Below are 27,955 nucleotides of genomic sequence, written 5' to 3'. Positions count from 1 at the left end.
TGTTGAGAATTCACTAACAGGTAAACCTTTGCATTCCAGGTGTATCCATAAGTGGCATAGAAGATTGGGTCATGCCAGTTTCCGTGTTCTGAAGAAGATGCCAGAGTTCGCAAGAGGTTTGGATCTAAAGGGGTGTAAGGTGTTCTTGGACTGTGCTGTCTGCAAGAAAGTCAAATCCAAAGCAGCAGCAATTCCAAAACACGCTACATTTTGCTCTGGAAAAGACGTTCAATATCTGGCTAAAAGTGGTGTCAGGTTCCCAAATCCTTATTGTTACAAACATCTTTCAACAGATCGCTTAATATCTCTTGCAAACTTTTGTATAATTCTACTGGGAGTCCATCTGGACCAGGAGCTTTACTATTTTTTGGTCTTTTTATAGCCTCTGTTATTTCCATCATTGTAACTCCTTCATCTAATATATTTTTAAATGTCTCTGGAATCTTCGGAAGGTTACTGTTTTCTAAGTATTTTACAATTTTCTCTATTGGAATCTCCCTCTTGTCATATAAGTCTTTATAAAATTCTTTAACTATCTTTTTAATTTCTTCATTTTTATATTATAAATAACCTTCCCCGTCCAGCAGATTGTGTATCATTTTTTTTCTTTCTGTTTTTTAAGTTTATAAGCTAACCATCTTCCCGGTTTATTAGCATTTTCAAAAAAAAATTGCTTCGCCCTTTTTATCTGTTTTGCCACTTTTTCCGAATCTAACAAATTTAATTTGTGTTTTATCATTTCCATATCTCTTTTTAAAGTCTTTTTTTTAGGATTCTTTTGCAGTTCTAATTCTAATCTTCCAAATTCTTCTCATAGTGATATATATTGCTGTTTTCTCTGTTTTTCTTTGCCATATACGATATTGCTATACCTCTAAAATATGCTTTAGCAGTGTCCCATAAGCTTTGTGTCTTAGTATCTTCTTTTTTATTTTCTTTAAAGAAAAATTCCATCTCTTTTTTTGTTAGTTCTATAAATTCTTTTTCTTTTAATATAGAACAATTTAAAGTCCATCTTGATCTTTTTTGTATTTCTTTCCAGGTCATTTTCAAGGGGTTATGGTCTACCCATATACCTATTTCTATTTCAATGTCCTGCACATTCATTCTCAAATCTGCAGTCATCCAAATCATATCAATTCTTGACCAATACGTCTGGCTATTTGAGTAAAAAGTATATTGTAATTTTTGTGGGTTTATTTCCCTCCAGACATCTTGAAGTCCAATTTCCTCCGCCATATCAAAAAATGTCTTAGGTAGTTTTCCTCTACCATTTTTCTTTGTTTTGTTACTTTTATAGTCAATTTTTCCATCTGTTATTGCATTAAAGTCTCCTAGTAAACAAACATTTTGATATTCCATTTCTACTATTTTTCTATGTAAATTTTTATAAAATTTATCTTGATTGTTATTTGGTGCATATATTGCCACTAATAATATTTGTTTTTGATGCAGATAGATCTCCACCATTAATATTCTTCTTCATCTGAGTATACCATTTTCGAATTTATTGTCTCTTTAATATACAGTATAGAGCTACTCCTCTTTTTTTTGTTGCGCCGATGCATAATAAAGTTTTCCAATTTTTGGATATTCCAACAATTTATGATGTTGTGCTTTTATGTGTGTTTCTTGTAAACAAATTATATCCAAATTTAGTTTCCATAATTTCCTAAAAATCTTGTTTCTTTTAATTGGAGAATTCAGTCCATTTATATTTACTGAAAAAAATCCACTTTCTTTATCCATTTCCATTACTTATATTTTGGTCTGACTGATCTGGTAGATCTTTGTTCTTTAGCAGGTCTTTCATCTTTCCCCTTTTGAAGATCTTCCTCTTCCTGTTCTTTTGTTGATGTGGTTGCTCCTTGGATCTGCTCTTCCTCTACTTGTTTCTGTTCCTTACTTTCTTCTTGGCCTCTTTTTACTCCTTCCTCCAAAATTGACCTATTCTTCTCTTCACAATCTTCTGCTTTCCAAATTGAATCAAGTCTGTATCTTGTATTGTTCCAGTTTATTAAAATGCCTTCTGGTGTCAGCCATCTGAAATTTATACCCTTAGCTATAAGTTTCGTAGTCAGAAAATGGTACTGTCTTCGTGAATCTCTAATTCTTTTAGGTATCTGTTTTAAGACCACAATTTCTTTGTTTTTATATTGTATTGGTTCATCTCTTACTTTCCGCAATACTTCATCTCTTGTTGACTTCCTTGCAAACCGTACATGTACTTCTCTTGGTAATTTATTTCTTCTTGCATAACTTGAATTGAAGCGAACCCCCCCAACTAACTCAAGGTAAATTTCCGATCGGTCTGTTTTAAGAGCCTCCTCCAGGATATCAATAATCACCTCTTCTAGATTTTCTGCTTTATCTTCAGGAATATTTTGGAATCTCAAATAATGTTCTGTGTTTGCCATTTCCAAATTTTTAATTTCATTGTCCAACTTTTCATTTTCTTGTAGTAAAAATTCTATCTTTTTATCATTTTCACCTGTTTTTTCTTCAATCTTATATATCTTCTGTTGATTTTGTAATATCATTTGATTTTGAGATTCAAGTTTCTCCTTTATAGCCATCATTTCATTTAACTTCTCCAATGTTGCCTGCATAATTCTATGATTACCTTGTGTCTCCAAGTGATGTTTTTCCACAGTCTCTTGATTTTTCAAGATAAGATCCTGAATAAATTTTAATGAAGTCTGTGTCTCACTTTAAACTGTGGTCTTTTCCCTTTGTAACATGGCTTCAATGGATCCCTGTGTTATAGGGCTGGATTGGCCAACAGAGGGTGCAGAGGAGGTTTTTTTCGTAAGTCTGGTAATATTAGATGAAGTCATTTTGAGGTTTACAGTCTATGGCAAAAACAGTGTCTGTTGAGACTATTCCAGTTCAATAAAAGTAGCTTTGAAACTCAGTCTCATAACAAAGCAGCCTTATCTTACTGCAGCTGTTCTTCCCAAGGTCACGTTTCTTATTTTTTATTTTTATTATTTTTATTATTGAAAAGTTTTACAATACATTTTTTTAAAAAGACAAAACCGCTCCCAACCCCCTCCCCTCTCCCCAACCCTCCCCAACAACTCCCTCCCTCCCCCTCCCCCCTCCCCGACTTCCCAGAGCTCAATACAGGGTACCTTATGCAAACAACAATAAAATATTAAATCTATCGCACTTTAACTCTTATAAAATAACTACAAGCAATTTAAATATCACATCAATACTTATTCAAATGCTAGATGAAACTTTTTAGTCCCATATTTATTCTGGATATAATCAATCCATCTTCTCCACTCCACAATATATCTCTGTTGTGACTGATCTTTCAAGTACGCTGAGATCTTTGCCATTTCCGCCAGATTGGAAACTTTTAAAGTCCATTCTTCTATAGTCGGCAGTTCTTCATTCTTCCAATATTGCGCTACTAAAAGTCTTGCTGCCGTAATTAAGTTCAACATCAGCTTAGTGTCCACAACAGTAGTATCAGTAATAATGCCCAGTAGAAACAGTTGCGGACAAAACTTTATCCTTTTCTTGAATATCTTTTGCATGTTCCACCAAATTTTAATCCAAAAAGCTTTAACCTTTTTACAGGTCCACCATATATGAAAATACGTTGCATCTTCACCACCACACCTCCAACATTTGGGCTAGCAGTTCGGATACATACTTGCTAATTTTTTAGGATCTAAGTGCCACCTATAAAACATTTTATAAAAGTTCTCTCTTAAGTTTTGAGCCTGCGTAAATTTCTCACCCAAATCTTTTCCCAAGTATCCATTGTAATGACTTCTTGAAAATTCTGAGCCCACTTTATCATACAATCGTTAACAAGTTCTGTCTCTGAATCAATTTCTATCAATGCAAGATATATCCTTTTAATATGTGCTTGACCTTGATCTCTAATTTGCTTTACCAAATTTTCATCAATCATTGAAAAACCAATTTTCTGATCTTCCTTCCACCTGGCCTGTAATTGCCCATACTGAAACCAAGTTTGTACAATCCTTTCTTCTCTTAGAATATTATATGGCTTTAATTGCCATACATTCCTTTCCAAACTTAAAATTTCCTTATATGTAGTCACATCATGTTTAAACCCAACATTTATATTTTCTATTGCGTGTTTCGGTATTGCCCATATAGTTATCTTATAATTTAACTTGTGTCTATACTTTTTCCAAACTCACAACAGAGCATACCTTAAAATATGTACCTTGAACACATTATCCACCTTCTTATCATACAATAAGTATGCATGCCATCCAAATAGCAAATCATTGCCTTAGTAATCTCGCTTGTGTTAAATTAAACCAATCACTTATCGCTGACAAAGCAGCAGCTTCATAATATAATTTAAAATTAGGCATTTTAAGACCACCTCTCTCACGCGTATCCTGCATAATCTTAAATTTAATTCGTGGCCTTTTCCCTGCCCAAACAAATTTATTAATACCTTTTTGCCATTCCTCCAACTTTGAATTCTTCTTAAGTATAGGTATCATTTGAAATAAAAATAAAAATTTTGGCAAAACATTCATTTTCACAGCTGCAATTCTTCCCAATAAAGATAATTGTAATTTTTTCCAACTATCTAATTCTTTTTGAACTTTTCCCCATAACTTTTTATAATTATTTTTATATAACTTTACATTTGAGGGTGACAAATATATCCCCAAATATTTAACCCTTTTAACTATTTCAAATCCCGTTAACTCTTCTAAGACAGCCTTTTGTGATACTGTCATATTCTTAGACAACATTTTAGTTTTTTGTATATTAACCTTATTATCTCCATCAATTCTACAACTGAATAGTCAGGCTGAGTCACTGTAACAACCAGATCGTCTGCAAACGCCCTCAATCTATAATCCTGGTCTCTAATTTGAATTCCCTTAATTTTGTCCGAACCCCGTATTTTAATCAATAATATCTCCAATGTTAAAACAAATAATAAGGGTGACAACGGGCACCCCTGCCTTGTACCCTTTTCAATGTTACATACTTCAGTCAAACTATTATTAACTATTATGCGGGCTGTTTGCTTTTGATATAATGCCCTGATTGGTTGTAAAAATTTATCCCCAAATTTCATTTTATCTAATACTTTCAACAAAAATTGCCAATCCAATTGGTCAAAGGCTTTTTCAGCATCCAAGAAGATCAACGCTGCAGGGATCTGATTGTTTCTTTCCAAAAATTCCAACAAATCTACTATATGCCTCACATTGTTCTTCATTTGTCTACCACTTATAAACCCAGTTTGATCACCATGAATTACTTGTTGCAATACCCTCATTAGTCTGTTAGCTAGAACTTTAGCAAATATCTTGTAGTCCGTGTTCAAAAGTGATATTGGCCTATAATTTTTTGCTTGGGTGACATCCTGGTCTTCCTTCGGAATAAAAGAGATAAAAGCAGTTTTCCAAGACGGAGGTACCCCTCCTCCCATTTGAATTGTCTGAAACAATTCCCTTAATGGCTTCACCATCTCTAACTGTAAATTTTTGTAATACACAGCAGTCAATCCATCCATACCTGGCGCTTTGCCCACTTTCAATTGTTTAATTGCTGAAAAAATTTCTTCCTCAGTTATCAATTGGTTCATCTCTTCCTTTTGTTCTTGCGTAAGAACAGGAATATTAGCTTTCATCAAATATTCATCAATATCTGCCTCACTAATCTTATCTCTAGCGTACAACTTAGAATAAAAATCAACAAAGGTCTTTTTGATAAGACTCTGCTGGTACACTACCTTACCCTTATGTTCTATTCTATCTATATTAGAAGCCCTTTGCTTCTTCCTTAACAAATAAGCTAGCCATCTACCTGGTTTATTGGCATTGCAAAAAGTATTATGTCTTTATATACCGTAAGTTAGTTGCCACTTGATCAGCCATCAACTTATCAAACTGTCCCCTTAATAAATTAATTACCTCTTTAATCTTCCTATCCGATGGATTCAAAATTAAAGCCTTTTCTTTTTCCCTAATTTCATTCTCTAATTCTTTCCTCCTAAATTCCAAGTTACGTCTATATTTGTTGTTCAAATATATTAATACACCTCTCATATAAGCTTTACTAGCATCCCAGACCATTTCAATAGAAGTACCTTTATGCATATTAATTTTAAAAAAATCCTTCATCTGTTTTTTACACTCTTCCACATTTTCCTGATTTCTAAACAAATTTTCATTTAAACGCCAGGAGCGCCTGTCCCTATTATCTTTTTCTATCTCTAACCATACTGGACTATGATCAGACATAGTTCTTGGACAAATCTTAATCTTCTTAATCCTAGAAAAGAAATCATTAGTAATTAATATGAAGTCAATCCTGGAAAAAGATTGATGTCTATCAGAGAAAAAAGTATAGTCCTTTTCTTGCAAATTTCTTTCTCTCCAAATATCTCGCAATTCCAAATCGTCCTTCATCTCAAAAAAAGATTTAGGCAGTTTAGCATGACTTGGGGTACTTTTGAAAAAAAAACCCTTTGTCCATTTGTACATCCAAAATGCCATTCCAGTCCCCCATAAAAATACAAGATTTATAATCCCACTGAGTAATCTTGCTATGTAATAAACTATAAAAGTCTGCTTGTTGTTGATTAGGAGCATATAATCCAACCAGAAGCGTTTTCTTGCCTTCTATTAACAGTTCAATTATAACATATCTTCCTTGTTTATCTGCTTCAATTAACGCCGCTGTCAAGGTATTCTTAACATAAACAACCACTCCATTTTTCTTATCCATTGCAGAAGTAACAAATTGTGTACCCAGTCTTGAGTTTAACAAATACTTTTGATCCGTGACTCTAATATGTGTTTCTTGTAAACAAATAACATCATTCTTCAATTGTTTTAAATATTGGAAAACTTTCTCTTCTGTGGTGAATTTAAGCCATTAACATTCCAGGTTAGAAATTTTGTCGCCATCTTTCGTGACCTGAAGCTTTTGGAGCGCTTCTTCCAAAATCACCTGCACTCTCTTAGGTCGCCCTCCTCCCACAGCTTCACTATAAGTAAGTTTTGGAGGTGCCATCATGACTTTCTGTTGTTCTTGTTCTTGCTCTCGTCTCATTCGTCTGGAAGCAGCACGTGTCGTTCTCTGATCTCTAACCTCCTCCGATGATACTGAAATTTGATCCACTCCTGTAGCTTTCTCTTTCATCTGCATTGTTCCTTCAGCACCTTGTAAATTCTCACTGCGTGATTGAGACTCTCCCTCACCATTCTTGTTTGTAGATTCCAAAAGTGGTATGGGGACTGCTTTTAAAACATTGGTATAAAAATCACGTGCCTGCAGCACTGTAAGAAGACGATGTCTCGTGCCTTCATGCATCACCACCATACCCACTGGTATCTCCCATCTGAACTTAATATCACGTCTTCTTAATTCTTGTGCCAAAAAAGCAAATTCCTTCCTTCTCCTTAGGATTCTTGGAGGGATCTCTTTTAAAATCAAAACTTCTTGTTCAGCAATTGCAAATTTATTATTGTAAAAGGCTTGAATAACCTCATTTCTAATTGCTCTCTTTGTAAAATAAACCACCACATCTCTGGGTAATTTCCTTTGTCTAGCAATCCACGAATTAACACGGAAAATTTTGTCTATATCCTCCATAATTGCTTCTGCTGGTCGCTCCAAAATACCTTCCAAAGCCTCAGAAACTATTTTTTTCAAATTTTCTTTAGGATCCTCTTTTAAGCCTCTAATTCTCACAGCGAACTCCATCTCACGGTACTGTACCAAGGTCAAATCGTCGTCAATTTTATCCACCACATTTTCAGTCTCTGTCATTTTTGCATCTAATGTGATATTATTTTGGCTGAGATCTTCCACTCTCTCATCCAAGCGCTCTATGCATACAGCCATGCCTTGAAATGCAAGTAAGATGTCTGCCCTCATTTCAGTAAACCTCTCATCCATAAGATCAACTAGTTGTTGAGATTGCTTTTTCAAAGCCTCTTGCAAAACATCCTGCAAATCTTTAACTGTAAAGGTTGGTACAGGTGCAGGTACAGGTGCAGAGGGGGGGCATTAAGGCTTGTAACGAAGATTGCTGTGCCGGAGAAGCCCCCGCACTTCTAGGAACTTTTGAAGATTTGGCAGCCATTTTCACCCACTATTGCCTGCTACGCACTTTCACTTTCATCAAACTCCACAAAGTCCACCGAGTTAAAGATCATAAATTCACTTTCACCTGATTCTCCTGTATCGCTCTGCCTGCATCCAAGTTCTCTAAAGTTCTCTCTTGCTGGCAGGGATGGTTGCTGACGCCCTGCTCTGCTCCAAAAGCCCGGAGCAGAGGCGCCCCGCAGTCCAGAGCAAAATCAGGCTTCGGGGGGGCTCAATCCTTCAGCCGCCAGAATTTTAGCTCTGGCAGCCCCGGAGAGCTCTACCCCTACCTGGGCACTCACCCCCTCCTCTTCTCCCGAGGAGCGGGCTTCCGAGCCATCAAAACAGCTGATCGGTGCTGTTTTCGGCGGCTCTACGGAGACGACGGGGCTGACAGCCAGAATGGCTGCCTGCGGCGAAGCCTTGCCACCCGGAAGCCCAAGGTCACGTTTCTATCAACAGAGAATATTACAGAAATTCCATTTTTCTTTTTTTTCACCACTAGATGTCCTCCTTAGCTTATTTATCCAAGTCTGATATTTTTAAACAGAGAATCTGATTCCACCCCAAATAATTACCCGCCACTCATAAAACTTCTGGGGGTCTTTGCCTTCCAGCTCTTATCATCAGGGATTCAACATTAATAATCTTCTGAGAGAAGGAAAGGAAACAATCTGCTCACCCAGGTTCAACCCACTGTCGGAGTTTCTCTGATTTGTGATTTCTGCTTCCTGCTGGAGGCGTCTATGGCTAATGATAAAAAACAGCCTTTTATCTTCATTTTGCAGAGGGTCTTACAGTTTGCTCTGATCGGGTGCCCCCTGATCTGAGCTCCTGAAGGCCCCTCCTACTTCATTGCAACTTTAGACCCTTTAAGGGTCGTTAGACGAAGAAAAACTCAAGCTGGAAAGCCGAGCACTGACTTTTCCAACTTGCCTCGACGCTTCCAAACAGGAAGTCTCCCAAATCCTTATTGTTTTCCCTGTATATGTGGTCTTGTTTGGGGCCTGCCCTTCTGCTGGGAGGGGTGGGATTTGCTTTTGCTTGGGATAACTTTTGCTTTCTACTTTTCCTCTCCTGCCTCTATCCACTTGAGAAAAGAACGTGTCTCTCTTATCAGGGAGACAGCTATGGAGAAATGAAACTGGAGAAGACTTTGATATGTGCACCAACTGTGCCAGTTACCCAAACATCATGCCATCTGTGAATTGGCTGGATTTCAAATGGACACTATGACTTTAGTGGGAGGAAGAAGATTGCTAGTTTAACTATACAGTTTAAGCAGGATTTTCCCCCGATCTCGCCTTGACTTCCCTACTGTCACTAACCTGTAATAAAAGTTACTTTTGAGACAATGCCTGTTTCAAGAGTTCTGCTTTTTGGGTGGCTAGCTGAGGTGGGTCCTTACACAAGGCAAGGTCTGCATAGTACTCAACCTGGAGAAGCTGCTGCTCTGCTGGGGGAGTCGCAACTGAATTCCACGTGGAGAAGTTCCAGGCAGAGAAATGGGCCAAAGATCTCCTCTGTTTGAAACCCAATGAAAGCTTCTCCAGGGATCTAGAAGAAGCCAAGCCTTTTGGTGAAGAAGATTGAGTCAAATGATCACTTTGGGTTGGGAAAAAAGAAGGATGGAAATAAAAAGCCCTGACGGTCACCCTTACTAAAGGTGGAGGGAAGAAAAAGGCAAAGAAGAAAAATCCAGATCCTGCCTCTCCTGATAAAGATAGAGAAAAGGAAAATTGAAAAACCCTTGACAAATTCAAGGTGCAGCTGAAATAATGCTCTGAATTGGAGGAAGAGTTGGAGGGCAAATCAGAGGAAGAGGAATTGGAAGTCCAAGAACTGGCAGTGGCTGGAGCCCAGGAGGCAGCACTGCAGTGAGGCCATCTGTCTCAAGGAATCAGAGGCAGACCACCTAAACCAGCCAAAGTGAAACTGATTCCAATTGGAGTGAAGTTTAATGGAGACCTGAAGTGACTGGGGTATTTCCTGGCACAAGTGTTTACCTACATGCAAATCTATGGGAGAACACTGCCTACTGATGTAGAAAAGGTCCAGGTAATCCTAGCTTTGGAAGGTGGAGTAGCTGACTGGATGGTAACCCTGTACAAATGCAACACACCCAAATTGAGGAATTTCAACTGCTTTATGACTGCTCTCCATAGATGCTTCGAAGACTGGCTGGCAGACAAGAAAGCCCGGGAGCGCATAAAGACAGTGAAGCAAGGAAGAAGACCAGTGGCTGAAGAGTTCAGAGAATTGGCCAGCCATCTTCACTGGCCAGAAGACATCCTGGTAAGCTGTTTCCAGGATGGGCTCAATGAAGAGTTGTATAATGCCTGTGTAGCTCGGGGAGCCCGGGACTGCTATAAGATTGGTGCCTGCTAGCAGAGGAGGTAGTGATAGATCAATGCAAGAACCTATACTGCCCGGTGAAACCAAGCTTCAGAATGCAGTCAGAGAAGCGAGGGAAGACTGTTCCAGTTTCACCTGCCCTGCCTCGCACCACTGCCTGCTTCAAATAAGGTAAAAAAGGACATCATGCTGTGGATTGCCAAGAAAGAGGTTTGTCAGCTTCCGGTTCCAAATCATGGCTCTGGCAGACCCACGAGGTGATCGCTCCTCATGTCGTCTGGCTTTTTTTTGCCGGGGGGCCCTGTAAGGGGTCAAAAGTTGCCGCGGAGGGGCGACAAGCGGGGAGGAGGACCCTCCAATTGATTGTGGAAGGGCGGCAGCCCTCCAGTCGACTTGGAGCAGTTCTTTGGAGTGACAAAGAAAGGATCGGCCACTCCCATGGCCCATTACTTATGACATTTCCTGCCGAGGCCAAACTTACAATCAAGCACTTGAAAGCACAGCGGAGGAACTGCCTTCTCCTTATTCCAACTTTTTACTTTTTTCCTGTTAAAAGCCCTTTGAATCTGCTTCCCCCTGCAAGGAGAGAGGGAAGGGAACTGTCAGAATCCAGTTATATTTCATTTCTATCTATCTTCTCTGATTTAAAACCAATTCTTACTATTTTCTGGATTCCGTCATACTACTAGGGGGAACCCCTTCATGGATTACTGCCTTGTCGTGGCGAAGGGGCTTGCGTAATTCAATGAAGCTATGAGCTATGCCGTGCAGGGCCACCCAAGACGGAAAGGTCATAGCAGAGAGTTCTGACAAAACGTGATCCACTGGAGAAGGAAATGGCAAACCACTCCAGTATCTTTGCCATGAAAACCCTATGGACAGTACTAAAAGGCAAAACGATATGATGCTGGAAGATGAGCCCCTCAGGTCGGAAGGCGTCCAATATGCTACTGGGGAAGAGCAGAGGACTAGTACTAGTAGCGCCAGAAAGAATGAAGCGACTGGGCCAAAGCCGAAAGGACGCTCAGCTGTGGATATGTCTGGTGGTGAAAGGAAAGTCCGATGCTGTAAAGATTTTTTCTCCATAGGAACCTGGAATGTAAGATCCATGAATCAAGGAAAGCTGGACGTGGTCAAACAAGAGATGACAAGACTAAACATTGACATCTTAGGTATCAGCGAACTAAAATGGACAGGAATGGGTGAATTTAATTCAGATGACCATCAGGTATACTACTGCGGGCAAGAATCCCTCAGAAGAAATGGAGTAGCCTTCATAGTCAATAAAAAAATAGGAAAAGCAGTACTGGGATACAATCCTCAAAATGACAGAATGATCTCAGTTCGAATCCAAGGCAAACCATTCAATATCACAGTAGTCCAAGTCTATGCCCCAACCACCAGTGCTGAAGAGGATGAAATTGACCGGTTCTATGAAGCCCTACAGCACCTTATAGAACTAACACCCAAAAATGATGTCCTTATCATCATGGGGGATTGGAATGCTAAAGTAGGAAGCCAAAAGATAACGGGAATAACAGGCAAGTTTGGCCTTGGAGTACAAAATGAAGCAGGGCACAGGCTGATAGAATTTTGTCAAGAGAATACGATGGTCATAGCAAACACTCTTTTCCAACAACCCAAGAGACGGCTTTACACATGGACATCACCAGACGGTCAACACAGAAATCAGATTGACTATATGCTCTGCAGCCAAAGATGGAGAAGCTCTATACAGTCAATAAAAACAAGACCAGGAGCTGACTGTGGCTCAGACCATGAGCTTCTTGTTGCAAAGTTTAGGCTTAAATTAAAGAAAGTAGGGAAAAGCTCTAGGCCAGTCAGGTATGAATTAAATCATATCCCTGTTGAATATACAGTAGAGGTGACAAATAGATTTAAGGAATTAGATCTGATAGACAGAGTGCCTGAAGAACTATGGACAGAGGTTCGCGACATTGTACAACAGGTAGCAACCAAAACCATCCCAAAGAAAAAGAAATGCAAGAAAGCAAAATGGCTGTCTGAGGAAGCTTTGCAAATAGCTGAGGAAAGGAGGGAAGCGAAAGGCAAGGGAGAAAAAGAAAGATACGCCCAATTAAATGCAGAATTCCAAAGAATAGCTAGAAGAGATAAGAATGCCTTCTTAAATGAACAATGCAAAGAAATAGAAGAAAACAATAGAATAGGGAGGACCAGAGATCTTTTCAAGAAAATTGGAGAGATGAAAGGAACGTTTCATGCAAAAATGGGCATGATAAAGGACCAAAATGGCAGGGACCTAACAGAGGCAGAAGAGATTAAGAAGAGGTGGCAAAATTACACAGAAGAACTATACAAGAATGAGCTTAACGTCCCTGATAATCACAATGAGGTGGTCACTGACCTCGAGCCAGACATCCTAGAATGTGAAGTGAAGTGGGCCTTAGAAAAGCTGAGCAACAACAAAGCTAGTGGAGGTGACAGTATTCCAGCTGAGCTATTCAAAATCTTAAAAGACGATGCAGTAAAAGTGCTACACTCAATTTGCCAGCAAATTTGGAAAACTCAACAGTGGCCACAGGATTGGAAAAGATCAGTTTACATTCCAATTCCAAAGAAAGGCAGTGCCAAACAATGTTCAAACTATCGCACCATTGCACTCATTTCTCATGCTAGTAAAGTTATGCTTAAAATTCTACAAGCTAGACTCCAGCAGTATGTGGATCGAGAACTACCAGAAGTACAGGCAGGATTTCGAAGAGGCAGAGGAACTAGAGATCAAATTGCTAACATACGCTGGATCATGGAGAAAGCTAGAGAGTTCCAGAAAAACATCTACTTCTGCTTCATTGACTATGCTAAAGCCTTTGATTGTGTGGATCATAACAAACTCTGGCAAGTCCTTAAAGAGATGGGCATACCAGACCATCTTATTTGTCTCTTGAGAAATCTATATGCGGGTCAAGAAGCAACAGTGAGAACTGGACACGGAACCACTGATTGGTTCAAAATTGGGAAAGGAGTCCGGCAAGGCTGTATACTGTCGCCTTGCCTATTTAACTTATATGCAGAGCACATCATGAGAAAGGCAGGGCTAGATGAATCAAAAGTTGGAATTAAGATTGCCGGAAGAAACATCAACAACCTAAGATATGCAGATGATACCACTCTAATGGCAGAAAGTGAAGAAGAACTAAAGAGCCTCTTGTTGCAGGTGAAGAAGGAGAGTGCAAAACTTGGGTTGAAACTAAACATTAAGAAAACCAAGATCATGGCATCCGGCCCTCTCAACTCCTGGCAAATAGATGGGGAAGAAATGGAGGTAGTGACAGATTTTATTTTCCTGGGCTCCAAGATCACTGCAGATGGGGACTGTAGCCAAGAAATTAAAAGACGCTTGCTCCTGGGGAGGAAAGCCATGGCAAATCTAGACAGCACACTAAAAAGCAGAGACATCACCCTGCCAACAAAAGTGCGTATAGTCAAGGCTATGGTCTTCCCAGTTGCAATGTATGGCAGTGAAAGTTGGACCATCAGAAAGGCTGAGCGCCAAAGAATTGAGGCCTTTGAACTATGGTGCTGGAGAAGACTCCTGCGAGTCCCTTGGACTGCAAGGCGATCAAACCGGTCAGTCCTAGAGGAGATCAACCCTGACTGCTCTTTAGAAGGCCAGATCCTGAAGCTAAAACTCAAATACTTTGGCCACTTAATGAGAAGGAAGGACTCACTGGAGAAGAGCCTAATGCTGGGAAAGATTGAGGGCAATAGAAGAAGGGGACGACAGAGAATGAGGTGGCTGGATGGAGTCACTGAAGCAGTATGTGTGAGCCTAGATGGACTCCAGAAGATGGTTGAGGACAGGAAGGCCTGGAGGAACATTGTCCATAGGGTCGCGATGGGTCGGACACGACTTCGCAACTAACAACAACAACAACTAGGGGGGAGGGGGGTATGCATGAGGGTTTTACTACTTTCACTTCCTCTATTCACTACAAAGTAACCTTTTTTTGATTCACTTCGGGTCTGTTAACTATAACAATGTGGCCATCTGCCTTTCATCTTATGCCCCTCTGAAATTCTCCTCTTTACCAGCAATGAGGGGAAAAAAGGGGGGAGGGAGATGCAATACCTGGGATCTGGGTAAAGAAGGATTGAATGATTGTGCCAATGGAGCCGGACTGATGTTATTTTTCCTGGAGTTAATACCTAGAAATCTGCCAGTTTTAATTGCCCAGAAGAACTGCAGGGTGGGAGACTACTTGGGAACACTTTAAAACATTGAATGGTGGGGTGATCCCTCAGATCCTGTCTAGCATGCCTACTATCAATTTCTCTTAATAAAAATTCCTGTTGGAAGAGACCGTTTCCAAGAGTTCTGTTTTCTTAAGATGTAGATTGAAGTGGGTCCTTACAGGAACTTTTTTTCCCACCCTCTTAAATGGCAGCATTTGAATACACTGGAAAAAAACAACCTTGAAAAATATTATTAACTAATTGGACCCACATCTACATTTGGCAACCCAAAAGCTTCTATGATGAACCTAGAGGAAGGAAGAGACCAGACTGAACTGAAGATAAAGACACTAGAGCAAATACAGAGATTTGAATCAAGAGGGCAACAACCTAATGATTACAAATGGCTTAGCTTTTTTGGATTATTGATGGTTAGATGTCTCTTATGATTCAAACAATACAGTATGTGCTGGAATGACACCTGACAAACTAAAGGTTTTGGTCTGGAAACTTGGTTGGCAGAAAAAGAAAGCTAGAGTTAGGTTTAAAAAATGATCTGTTAGAGAGTTACTAAAGGCTACTCTTTTAGTAATGTGTGATAATTAGGATGTGAAATAGAAAATGTTTATGAGACAAAATTAGAATACAGTATGCTTATGTATTTTTTTTTTTGCCGGCTCCAAAGATGGCGGACGCACTGGGGAGAGCTCCGTAGCCCCCAACAGTAAGGCGTCCCCCCAGGAGCCCCCCAGGGATGTCAATGGACCCCTGGGGTGGGGCCAGAATTTCGGGCAGATGAGCTGGGCAATTATGCCGCCCGCTGCCTCCCGAAACAGCTGCAGGGGTGCCGGGACATCTCCGCCCCGCCGCCTGGGCCGTTGGCAACCGTTATAAACGGGGCCAGCGCCTCCGCCCTGCCTCTACCGCTTGTCAAACTGCCGGGCAAGGGCGGCGCCTCCGCAGATCAGCTGTGCGGCGGAGGCGCCGGCGGCGAGGACGGCAGCGGCGGCGGCGACGACTCTCAAGCCCCCAGGCTGGTCGTCGATTCAGGGAGCCTGGCAGCGGCGGTGGCGGTGGCGGCGGGGCGTCTCCAGGCCTGCCCCTGGCCATCCAGGAGGGGCCGGAGGCTCTGCTCTGCCCCGGCCCCGTGACCGGCTCCCGGGTGGCGGCGGGGTCTCCGGGCTATCAGCGGAGACGCCACGGACCAGCTGGACCAGCTGGGTGGCGGAGGCGGCGGCATCTTCGGCAGCGCCGGCGGTGAGAGACCCGCCCCTGGATCACGACAGCCATCGCAGCCATCCAGGAGGGGCCGGAGGCTCTGCTCTGCCCCTGACCGGCTCCCGGGTGGCGGCGGCATCTTCGGCGGTGAGAGCCCAGCGGGCCCTGGTCTGCGGTCTCCTACGATCCTGATCACCGGGCAAGGGCGGCGTCTCCGCAGATCAGCTGTGCGGCGGAGGCGCCGGCAACGAAATCAACAGCAGCAGCAGCGACGGCTCTCCAGCCCCCAAGCTGACCGTCTGTCCCAGGAGCCGAAAAGCGACGGTGGCAGTGGCGACGGGGCATCACCGGCCCGCCCCAAGCCACCACAACCATTGCTGCCATCCAAGAGGGGCCAACATCTCTGCCCTGCCCCGACCCCCCCTGTTCGACTCCCAGGCTGCGGCGGCGTCTCCAATCGATCAACGGAGGTGCCGCGGACCAGCTGGGTGGCGGAGGCAGCGACATCGTCGGCAACGGTGACGGCAAGAACCCCGCGGGGCCCTAGTCTGTCGTCTCCCCACGGGCCTGAACACCGGCGGAAGCAGTGGCGGTGGGGCGCCTCTGACCCGCCCCTGAGCCGCTGCAGCTGCTGCATCCATCTGGAGTGGGGCCGGCGCCTCCACCCTCGGCTCCAGGTTATGCCTCCCTGGGCAACGGCGGCACCTGGGAAGATCAGGAAAGACCCCGCGGATCAAATGGATCAGCTAGGCGGCGGAAGAGGCAACCACAGCAACCACCCTGAGCAGGACCGGAGTCGTTACTCTGCCTCGACCTCCTGGCCTGCTCCTGAACAACGGCGGCGTCTCCATGGGATCAAGGAGATGCCGCAGACCGGCTATGCAGACCCGTATCGACCACCACCGAGGGGCCTTGACAACGGCGCTAAGCTTCTCCAGGCCCTGGTCGACCAATCTCACCAAAAACCCTCGACGGCAGCACTACTACAGTAGACGCGGTGTGGCGTCTCCAGCCCGCACCCTGGGTGCCGACGGTGTCTCCGTGCCGATCAACAACCTAATGTCGCCACGATGCAGCTAACCAGTGGAGATGACGGCGACTAGACCACCGAGGCCATCATCATCTTGTCTCCACCAGCTCCGAACCCCCTGCCCTCCCTCGCCCCACAGGACTTGATGGGCCTGGGTGCAAGCCACGGTGGCAGAGTGGCCTGTCCTACACCTGCAGCCCCATAGAGGTGAGAGCTCTATGGGGTATGCTTCACCCAGAGTGGGTCCTGGACCACCCCCAGAAGCAGAGTCACAACCCATCGTGAGAGGATGGGGAGTGGCCTGCTTCTGGGGTTCACCCAGCCAAGTGGCAGTGGTTGGATGATGGTCCAGATATCCACCTACCCGACTCGACCCTCCTTCCAATGCTCCATCCAGGGGACCGCCTTCCCAATGCTTCCCAATGCTCCCTATGCTTCTCCAATATTCAAGCATAGATCTACTCGCCCTCAGGAGTTCCCCCCTCTCCTGGGTTCATCCTGCCTTCAATACATCGACCCTCGATGACGGGCCCGACCATTGGGCCTCTGAGAGATGGCCAGGCAGGGTCAGGGGCCTTCATCACAAGACCAACAAGAGGCCCCTGGTTAAGTTTCTAGTCAAGTTTTTTGTCGGGTTAGGGAGGGGGGCGGAAAAAGACTATGGTTGCTCGGGAAAGGCAGGCCTTCCAGCTACCATAACGCAGGCCAGGCCTACGACCATTCACGATGGTGAAAAACGAGGACCAGTCACCGACAAAACCCAGTGGCGAACTGACGAACAGCCTATTCCCAGGATGGTGGGGAACGGCAGAAGGTGCACAAACAGAGGGCCGTATCGTCACCAGGAGTGTCATCTCCGCTCTGTGCAAGCGGTGAGACACTCCGACCCTCTGTACTTCCCCGGAGGACCCGGGAGCGAAGGTGTGCAGCCTCCTATGCTAAGGCTGGTCTACCTGAATGCCAGGTCCGTAGCTAACAAGGCTCACCTCGTGCGTGACCTAGTGGAGAGCGAGCACGCGGACCTGGCTTGCATCACGGAAACCTGGCTGGGCCCAGAGGGTGGTGTCCCTCTGGTTGACCTCTGCCCGCCAGGTTTCCAGGTGCTGCACCAGCCTCGGACCCATGGGAGGGGCGGGGGAGTGGCAGTTATCATCAGGGAGTCCCTTAGCCCGCGAGAGACCACCGTCCCTCAGATGGTCGGGTGTGAGTCTCTCCTTCTGAGATATGGCCCGGGGGCGCAGTTGGGCCTGCTGCTGGCGTACCTACCACCTAATCGTGCAGCGGCAGCCCTGCCCGAGCTACTCGATGTCCTCTCAGGGTTGGTGGTTGAATTCCCAAAACTCATGGTCTTGGGCGACTTTAACCTACCGTCCCTGGGAGGATCGTCCGAACTGGCTCGGGAGTTCATGGCTTCCATGGCGGCCATGGACCTGTCGCAAATAATTTCTGGACCGACTCATGAGGGAGGCCACACCCCAGACTTGGTATTCTTGTCTGGACGGTGGCGTGATGATATCGGTGGGGGTGCCACGACTGTTACGCCCCTGTCATGGACCGATCATCACCTCCTACGGCTAGACTTCCCCTTTGCCACCCCCCGCCGTGGATGCACGGTGCCAACCAGATGGTACCGCCCTAGGCGCCTAATGGACCCTGATAGGTTCCAGGCAGCGCTTGGGGACGCACATGCACTCCCTCCTCACAGCTCGGTGTATGCCTTAGTGGAAGCCTGGGAAAAGGCAGCCACGGAGGCTCTGGACCGAGTTGTACCCATGCGGCCTCTGACCCAGCGCAGATCCCAGCGAGCCCCATGGTTCACCGCGGAGCTCCGGGAGATGAAGCGTCGGAGACGGGGCCTAGAGAGCTGTTGGAGAACCAGTCGATCCGAATCCGACCGATTGCGATTAAGAATCCTCACCAGGTCTTATCTCGCTGCGATAAGGGTGGCAAAATCCAACTACTTTTCCACCCTCATCGCGTCCGCAGATAATCGCCCGGCTGCCTTGTTCAGGGTGACTCGCTCCCTACTGAACCAAGAGGTGAGGGAGGAACCCTTGCAGGGTCGAGCCGAGGAATTCGGTCAATATCTGCTGGATAAAATTGCTCGGATTCGAACAGGCCTGGACTCCAACTGGGCTGAGTTGGAAGAACAAGACATGGACAGTCTTGTCGACGTCATCTGGGAGGAATTTGATCCTGTGACTCCTAAGGAAGTGGACAGGATTATGAGGAGGTTGAGCTCCTCCACATGCTTACTGGACCCGTGCCCTTCCTGGCTGGCTTATGCGGCTCGAGAGGGGACACAAGGCTGGTTCCTGGCGGTCATCTCTGCTTCTCTGAGTGAAGGTCACTTCCCCACCGCCTTGAAGGAGGCGGTGGTGAGACCTCTCCTCAAGAAGCCCACCTTGGACCCATCCTCATTGAATAACTTTCGTCCAGTCTCCAATCTTCGCTTCCTTGCGAAGGTTGTTGAGAGTGTGGTGGCGCACCAACTTCCTCAGGTCCTGGATGAAGCGGTTTATCTAGACCCGTGCCAATCGGGCTTCAGGCCGGGCTACAGCACGGAGACGGCATTGGTCGCTCTGATGAATGATCTCTGGAGAGCCCGGGACAGGGGCCATTCCTCTGTCCTAGTCTTATTAGACCTTTCGGCGGCTTTCGATACCATCGACCATGGTATCTTGCTGCGGCGCCTCAGGGGACTGGGAGTGGGAGGCACGGTTCTGCGTTGGTTCTCCTCCTTTCTCCAGGGTCGCTCGCAGTCGGTGCTGGCAGGGGGACAGAGGTCGACTCCGAGGCCTCTCCTTTGCGGAGTCCCTCAGGGGTCGGTCCTCTTGCCTCTCCTGTTCAACATCTACATGAAACCGCTGGGTGAGATCATTCGTAGCTTTGGAGTAGGGTACCATCAGTATGCTGATGACACCCAGCTTTTCATCTCAACTCCAAACAGCATCAGTGATGCCCTCGACGTAATGTCCCGCTGCCTGAAAGCGGTCCGGGAATGGATGGGGAGGAACAGGCTTCAACTGAACCCGGACAAGACTGAATGGCTGTACGTACCGGCAAGCCAGGTTACTCAAAGCATCCCATCCCTTAACATCGGGGATGAGTTACTACCCCCTGTTGATAGGGCCCGCAACCTGGGTGTCCTCCTAGACTCACAGCTCTCCCTGGAAGATCACATAGGAGCTGTGACCAAGGGGGCCTTCTCCCGGGTTCGACTAGTGCGCCAACTACGGCCTTATCTGGACCTGGATGCCTTACGTACAGTCACCCATGCCCTTGTGACCTCTCGCCTAGACTACTGTAACGCTCTCTACATGGGGCTGCCCTTGAGATCCACTCGGAAGCTTCAACTGGTGCAAAGTGCAGCGGCACGGACACTTTTGGGAGCCTCCCGATACTCCCATATCACACCTCTCCTCCGTGCACTGCACTGGCTTCCAGTTGCCTTCCGGGTGAAGTTCAAGGTGCTAACAATGACATACAAAGCCCTACATGGCATGGGTCCGGACTACCTACGGGAACACCTTCTGCCAATGTCAACACCCCACCGCCCTGTGCGCTCCCACAGAGAGGGCCTCCTCAGGGTGCCACCGCTCAAGGAATGTCGGCTGGTGGCCCCCAGGGGGAGGGCATTCTCAGTGGGTGCGCCAGCCCTCTGGAACTGCTTACCAACTGAAATCCGGATGGCCCCCGACCTCCGCACCTTCCGGCGCGACTTGAAGACTTACCTATTCCAGCAGTCTGGCCTGGCTTGATAGCTCTAATTGGGGTCCCAGTTTGTTTTGTTTATTGTTTTTTCAGTACTGTTTCATTATGTTTGCCTACCTTACTTTGTACACCGCCCCGAGTCCCTCGGGAGAAGGGCGGTTTATAAAAACAAACAAATAAATAAATAAATATTAGGCTTATTTATTTATTTATTTATTTTAATTCCATTTATATCCCGCCCTTCTCCGAAGACTCAGGGCGGCTTACAAGCTTAGCAGTAGCCTTATTCTATGTATAAGCCTGCTTATTAGGGCTTTCACACACACCCCAAGCGGCATTATTACAAAGTCAGCTTAATTGCCCCCAACAATCTGGGTCCTCATTTTACCTACCTCAGAAGGATGGAAGGCTGAGTCAACCTTGAGCCTGGTGGGATGCGAACCTGCACTAATTGCAGGCAGCTGGTGTTACTTAAGGAGGCATTAGCCCACTGCTCCACCAAGGATATATAATATCTTATAATATATAATATCTTAGATATTATAATTTGTGTGGTGAAATAACGGAAATTTGGGTTATGAATGCTACTATTGATGTTAAAGGATACTCGAATACTTCAACTAAGAACTAAGAATTAGATAAAAATCAAAATAGAATTTGGATATGTATAAGAAGATTGATAAATGTAGGTTATTGTATTGGTAATGTGTGATGTATCAGGATGAGAAACAGAAAATGTTTATAAAATATAGGTAGAGTTTACCCATATAGGTATTGTGCGTATTTTAGATTTTATAATTTTTGTGTAGTGAGATAAGGGAAATTTGGGTTCTGGATGTCATTTTGGATGTTAAAGTCTAAATCTGAACACCATAACCAAAATAAAAAATCAGGTAAAATTTAAAAACAGGACATGGATACGTATAATTAAAATTGGACTGACAAATGTTTTAACTGACCATGTTATTCTTAGAAATCTACTAGTTTAAGCATGTTATATTAAATATTAAGGGAAATAGAGAAGGATGTTTTGATTATGCAACCTGAATTGTGTACTAAAAACTCTGTTACTGATTGATTACCCAGTCACCCGATGCTTTCTAAATATTTGGATGTTAAACTGGAAAACCAATAAAACGTGTTTAAAAAAGAAAGAAAGAGGTTTTTCAACCAGCTGGAAGACCTCTGAGAGCCTCACCGCACCCCAGGGAGACTGCAATGAGATCAGAAGAAGTTGTAGAGCTCCCCCGTGGCCGCAAACAAGAGGATTGAGCTCTGACTCCATGTTACGATGACCCAGAAGGGATGGAAAGTGGCTATGAAAATGACCCATTTATGAGTGGGCCAATTGACCCCCTAACAGTGCCCCTAGAACTTTCCATATCTGGCACAGGGAGAACAGTAAAATTAGCTGACTTGCTGGACTCGGGGTGCACCCGATGCACAATGAGCCCAGAATTAATGGGGAAAATGGAGATACCCCTCAGGAGACTAAAAACTCCAATTACCTTTTGCCAATTTCCTGGGTGCAGGGGGGGGTGCCTACCGGTTTCGCCACCAGACCTTTACAGATTGACCTGGGGGACCACACAGAGACTCAAGTGTTTATTGTGGCCCCAGGAATAGAGTGGCCACTAGTTTTGGGACTGGCTTGACTAAAGAAATGAAGGGAAGGATGGCTAAAATTCCCACAGGGAAGCCCTGCCCATCTCTAAAGAAAATGGTGAGAGATGTGGATTATGCTGCGATTTTGCCTCCACCCTCAGTGAGTCAGACTTGCAAAGCCTCCCAATGGAATACCAAGATTTGGCCAAGGCATTCAGTGAACAGAAAGCAGATGAACTCCCCCCCTCACCAGCCCACTGACTGTGCTATTGAAATCATTCCAGGGGCAAAACTGCCAAAGCCAAAAGTGTACTCTATGACTCCCAGGGAGTTAGACAAACTGGGAAAATTTATCAAAAAGAATTTAGATTAGGGTTTTATAGAGCTGGCCAGACCTCAGGTAGCAGCCCCTGTAATATTCAGAGAAAAGAAAGATGGTTCTCTTCGTCTGTGTGTAGATTATAGGGATCTGAATGCTGTGTGCATGGAAAACATGTACCTACTACCTTTAATGAAAGACATGTTAGTGCATTTGTCAAAAGGGAAAATCCCTACAGCCTGTAAAAAATATATAGGGTTTCCTACTCAGGCAGAACGTTGGCCTAGAACAGGGCTTTTCAACCAGTGGTATGGGTACCACTTGTGGTACATTGGCACCTGGCAGGTGGTACGCGGCCATCCTAGAAAAGTGGTAGTGGGGGAGGGGAATAAGCTGAACCAGTGGCAGCACCGCACAAGCCTGAGTGAGAGATGGCTGGAGCTGCATGGTTGTCAGGGCTCAGCGGAAGTGCCAGGATCAGCGCCAGGCTCCAGCTAGAGCTTGGCATTGATCCTGGCACTTCTGAGCCCAGAAGGCAGGTGTCTTGCTCAGCTGTGTCTTGTGGGGCACTTTTTTCAGTGCCATTGTAACTTCGAACAATCACTAAGCGAACGGTTATAAGTCAAGGACTACCTGTACTTCATCACTTTTTTCTTTTTTTTTTTTTGATAATCAAGTTTTTGACACCTTGCTAGGTGACTGGTGGTACTCGGATGTAGCTATATCCTAAAAGTGGTACAATGGGTGAAAAGGTTGAAAAGCCCTGGCCTAGAAGACCACCAAGGTCCCATCCCACTCTATTATTCTATGATGTATGTTCTATTCTCCAAAGTGTCTGAAGGCAGTACAAGAAGCAATGAATGGAAACTAATCAAGGAGATAACCAAGTTAGTACTGAGGAGAAATTTCCTGACAGAACAATTAATCAGTAGTCCAGCATTGGAGGTTTTTAATAAGAGACTGGACAACCACTTGCCTGGAATGCTATAGGATTTCCTACTTCAGCAGCGGTTTGGACCTCCAAGATCCCTTCCAACTCTGTTATTTTATTATTCTTTTTATAGGATTGGCATTTCAATTTACTTACATTGGAGGAAAATAAAGATGGTTTCCTCCATGGAATTCTTTAGATGTGACAGCTTGCTGAATTCTGTGTGGATATCTTGGTGTAATAGCAGGAAGTTTTATCTGTGTGAAAAGAAAATTATTTCACTAGTTCACATAGTATTATATCCAACGTAAGAAACAGCTAAGAGAAAAAAAGTGTTAAGCAATAGATTTCATCATAGAAAATAAGGAGCTTCTTTGGGAGCCAAATTCCATGGAAGATATTTCTTTTATATATTTCTTTTTCTAGCCAGTGATAAAAATTGTCCCATGTTCTAAAGTATACTGAATTTTCTTTCTCTTTTATCTTCAGTGTCAATCTATCCATTTCTCCATAATCTAAAATTTTCTTAATTAATTCTTCCTCCTTGGTAGATCTTCATTTTTCCAATATTGAGCAAATACTATTCTTGCTGCAGTTAATACATGTAAAATTAAATATATACATTCTTTTCCATAGTTTCTTATTATGCCTAACAAAAACAATTCTGGATTAAATTCTATGTGTCTTTTAGTCATATGTGTATTTTTGAACAAATTCTTTTAGCTTTAGGGCATGTCCACCAGATATGATAGTAAGTATCTGGTTTTTGTTTACATTTCCAACACTTATTAGACATATTTTTAACCATTTTTGCTAATCTCATTGGTGTAAAATGCCATCTATAAAACATTTTCTATAGGTTTTCTTTATAATCACTGCTTTCATTATTTTAGAGCAGACATGTCAAACACAAGGCCCGGGGGCCGGATCCAGCCCGCAAAGTGGTTTTATGTGGCCCACGAAGCCATTCTGGAAACAATGAGGGAATGGCCCCCACTGTCTTGGCCCTGGCCCAGAGACCCTCCTGCCAGAGACCCTCAGATCTGTCCCATTCCTGCCCGGGCCCCCATAGGCACCCTTGATGCAAATGATGTAGAGCTGGCCACTCCCACCCAGTAGGCCATACACACTCTAGCCACACCCACCCAGTAGGCCATGCCCACCCTGGCCATACCCACCCGGCCCCCTGAGGGCAACCACAATGCTGATGCGGCCCTCAATGAAATTGAGTTTGACACCCCTGTTTTAGAGTTTCTTTCCTATAAGCTTTGCCAATTTTCTAATTCTATATTATATCCAAAGTTCTTTGCCCATATTATCATTGTTTCTTTTACTTGTTCCTCTTCCATCTTTAAGCTTAACTGTCAAAACCCATTCCTATTTTATTTCATTTCATTTCTATTTCATTCCACCTTTTCCTGGATTTTGCCATACTTCCAAGGGAGAGGGGGGATGTGCCTAAAGGGCTATTACTTTCATTTCCTCTATTCACTACAATGTAATCCTTTATTTTGTTTATTGGGTCTGTATCCTGTTTCCTCCGTTATCTCTCTCTGTGAACTCTATCTTTTAAAGGGTCAGTTAAGAACAAAGGAGAAAATAAGGAACATAACCTCAGTGCCTGGTTTATGTCTATGCTCTCAGAAAAAGGTGTGAAAAAGCCACCAACCCTTGCTGCGTGAGCTGGAGATGGCCAATGTTATCTCCCCAGTTCCCCCAATGGACTTAACACTTGGGGATTGGCTATCCCACATCGGGCAGTCGATCTATGGAGTGGGGTCCTGCTTGGGGACACTATAATTCTCTGCATTGTGCAGGAAATCTCAGATCCTGTCTATTGTGCCTGCTATCACCTACTCTTAATAAAAGTTCCTACTTGGAAGAAATTGTTTCCAAGAGTTCTTCCTTTGGCTTGAAATGGGTCCTGACATTAGACAAGATCTGCAGTAATAGTCAACCTGGAAGGAAGACCCTTACTAGGGGACTTTGCAAAAACTACAATGTCAGACACCGAGGCAGGGAAAAAGGAATCCACCACAAAGGGGGAGCCCTCACTCCGGCCGGCACCCTGCCAGCTGTTGGGAACCGAGACATTCTACTCCTTGGAAGAAGTGGGAGATACATGCAGCCACAAACCTCGGTGGTTGATGGGCATTGGGAAGAAATACAAGTGGGAGAAGAAATCAAGGAAGGTGACCCTGAGACATGACAGCCACCAAACCAGATGGAAGCAAGAAATGGAGAGATCCCTTCACCTTAGCGAAAAGGAAGGAGATCGCACACAGCACTCGAATTGGATTCTAGAGAAAGCTATTGACCTGATGAGGAAAACCCTCAGTGCTCATGGGGATGAAAAACCTGAACCCCACACCTGTTCCACTATCTTGGACCGCAGTCAAAGAAACACTGAGGGGGAATTGGACACTGAAGTTCTGGGGATGTCCGCTGAGGCAGCAGCCACTGTTTCAGCAGCCCCCACTTCCTGCTGACCCACAACTGCCAATCGGGATGGGAGACAACACCATCAGCAATAAATGTACTGGTCCATCCAAAGATTCCCACCCCTGGATGCAAAATGCAGGGGGGAATCGCAGCGCTTGGGGTTCTTCCTAACCCAAGTCCTGAGCTACATGGAAGAGTACGGATGAGACATCCCCAGCAACAAAGCCCGTATCTGTTTCATGCAATCCACTCTGGATGGGGCGGACACAGACTGGATGGTGAACCTGCATGATTCCAACACCCACAACTTCAACCACTTCATGTCCTCTCTGAGAAGGCAATTCAAGGACACCCTGGCTGACTGGAAATCCCATGAGAAAATGGTGGGGCAGGGCAGATGCCCGGTAGCCGAATACACACAAGAATCCCAGGCTATCGCCAACAAGCTGAACTGGATGGAAGACATCCTCCTCAGCCATTTCAAACACAGTCTAAACTACAACCTGTATGATGCTTGCCTGCCTAGAGGAGACCCACGCTGACTTGATGAATAGTATGTCCTAGCAGAGGAAGCAGAGATCAATCTACTGAAGAGACACTGCCAAGGAAAACCGTGGAGACGCTTGCCTCCTGAGCCATCGCGCTAACCAGCAAACTACCAGCCACGGCCAAGAAATCAACAGGTTGTTTCAAATGTGGGAGAGAGGGGCATCATGGCTTAGAGTGCCACTCGAAAGTCCCTCCATGCAACCCAGACCGATCACCAGCCAGAAAATTGGGGAAGTCCCCAGCCAAGCCACGAGAACCCGCCATGAGGGCAACAGAGGCTGTAGAGTCACCACTGTCTGCCACACATGGGCAGGGAACTCCAGCCTACACCACAGGGGTGGCAGATGCCCTGGTCATCTTCAGAATGGATTACCATAATGTGCTCTACATGGGACTGTCCAGTGATGGGATTCAAATATGTGAACAACCGGTTCTCTATGTAGATGCCGCTTCGACAAGTCCATTCTGGGCCTGGGCAACAAAAAATTAGTTATCGGTTCTGCCAAAGAGGTGTGAACTGGCTGAATCCCACCACTGGGACTGTCCCTGAAGAGCATTTCAAAGCTTCAACTGATGCAGAATGTGGGTGTGCAGTCAGTTGGGTGCTCCTAGGACAGTATACATTATACCTCTGTTATGTCAGCTGCATTGGTTGCAGTTTGTTTCTTGGTGCAAGTGAAAATGTTGGTTTTGATCTTTAAAGCCCTACATTTGAGGGACTGCCTCTTCCCACTTGGTCAGGTAAGATATGCTCTGTGAGTCCCATCCCCAAAGGAGCTCTATTTGGTGGAACCAGGCAATGTGTCTTTTCTGCTGTGAACCCAACAGAACCCTTGGAACATCTTTCATCCTGAGGTGAGGTTAACACCATCTCTGTCAATCTTCCAGAAAGCCCCCTAAAACATGTTTTTTCCACAATCTTTGGGGATCCCAAGGACAGCTTGCAAGATGGTTGTATGAAATTGATGTTTGTTCTTCCACTTTCTTGGGTTTTGTTTATTTTATATGTTTACTTTATTTATTATTGTTTTTAGATTGTTATTGATTTTTTCACTTGTGTTGCCCACTACCCAGAGTCTGTTTGTGAACTTGGTGTCAATGCTTTTAAAAAGTCAAAATGTGATTTAGTAAACTCACCTCTTCTTTCACACTGCTCGGAGAGCCCTCAACTTGTATGCTATTTTCCTGAAGGAAAAATATTTGTATAGTTAAAATTAAGGTAATCACAGTATGTAATCTGTAATTAAAAAATATGCTAATATTTGTGTAACCATTGAATAAAGTCAAGGCAGTACTTACATATTCTCTAATAATAAATTAATACATAAACAATATAATTCTTGAAACAAAATGAATATTATTGATAGTAAAAGTGCTTTATTAAAACATCCAAAAGAATAAATTTAATTATTATTCCAAAAGAATTAATTTAATTTAATTGACAAGAGCTTCTACGTATTCA

General features: G+C 44.3%; 1 protein-coding gene across 1 annotated transcript in view; it reads right to left on the bottom strand.

The window, feature by feature from the left end:
- The window catches only part of LOC308678987 (uncharacterized protein C7orf57 homolog), a gene marked incomplete at its 3' end in the record, with an annotated part of 151,161 nt that overhangs the window by 36,762 nt on the left and 86,444 nt on the right, over positions 1-27,955 (bottom strand). The window contains exons 6-7 of the mRNA XM_081346216.1: positions 27,631-27,678; positions 23,659-23,759 (exon numbers count right to left, since the gene is read on the bottom strand). Coding sequence (XP_081202342.1) covers positions 23,659-23,759; positions 27,631-27,678 — 149 coding nt within the window. The remainder of the gene's footprint in view (positions 1-23,658; positions 23,760-27,630; positions 27,679-27,955) is intronic.

The sequence above is a fragment of the Vipera berus genome (assembly GCF_964194415.1).
Source record: "Vipera berus genome assembly, chromosome: Z".
NCBI lineage: Eukaryota > Metazoa > Chordata > Lepidosauria > Squamata > Viperidae > Vipera > Vipera berus.
The sequence above is the reverse complement of the archived record's forward strand: the minus strand, read 5'-3'. Positions and strand labels throughout refer to the sequence as shown.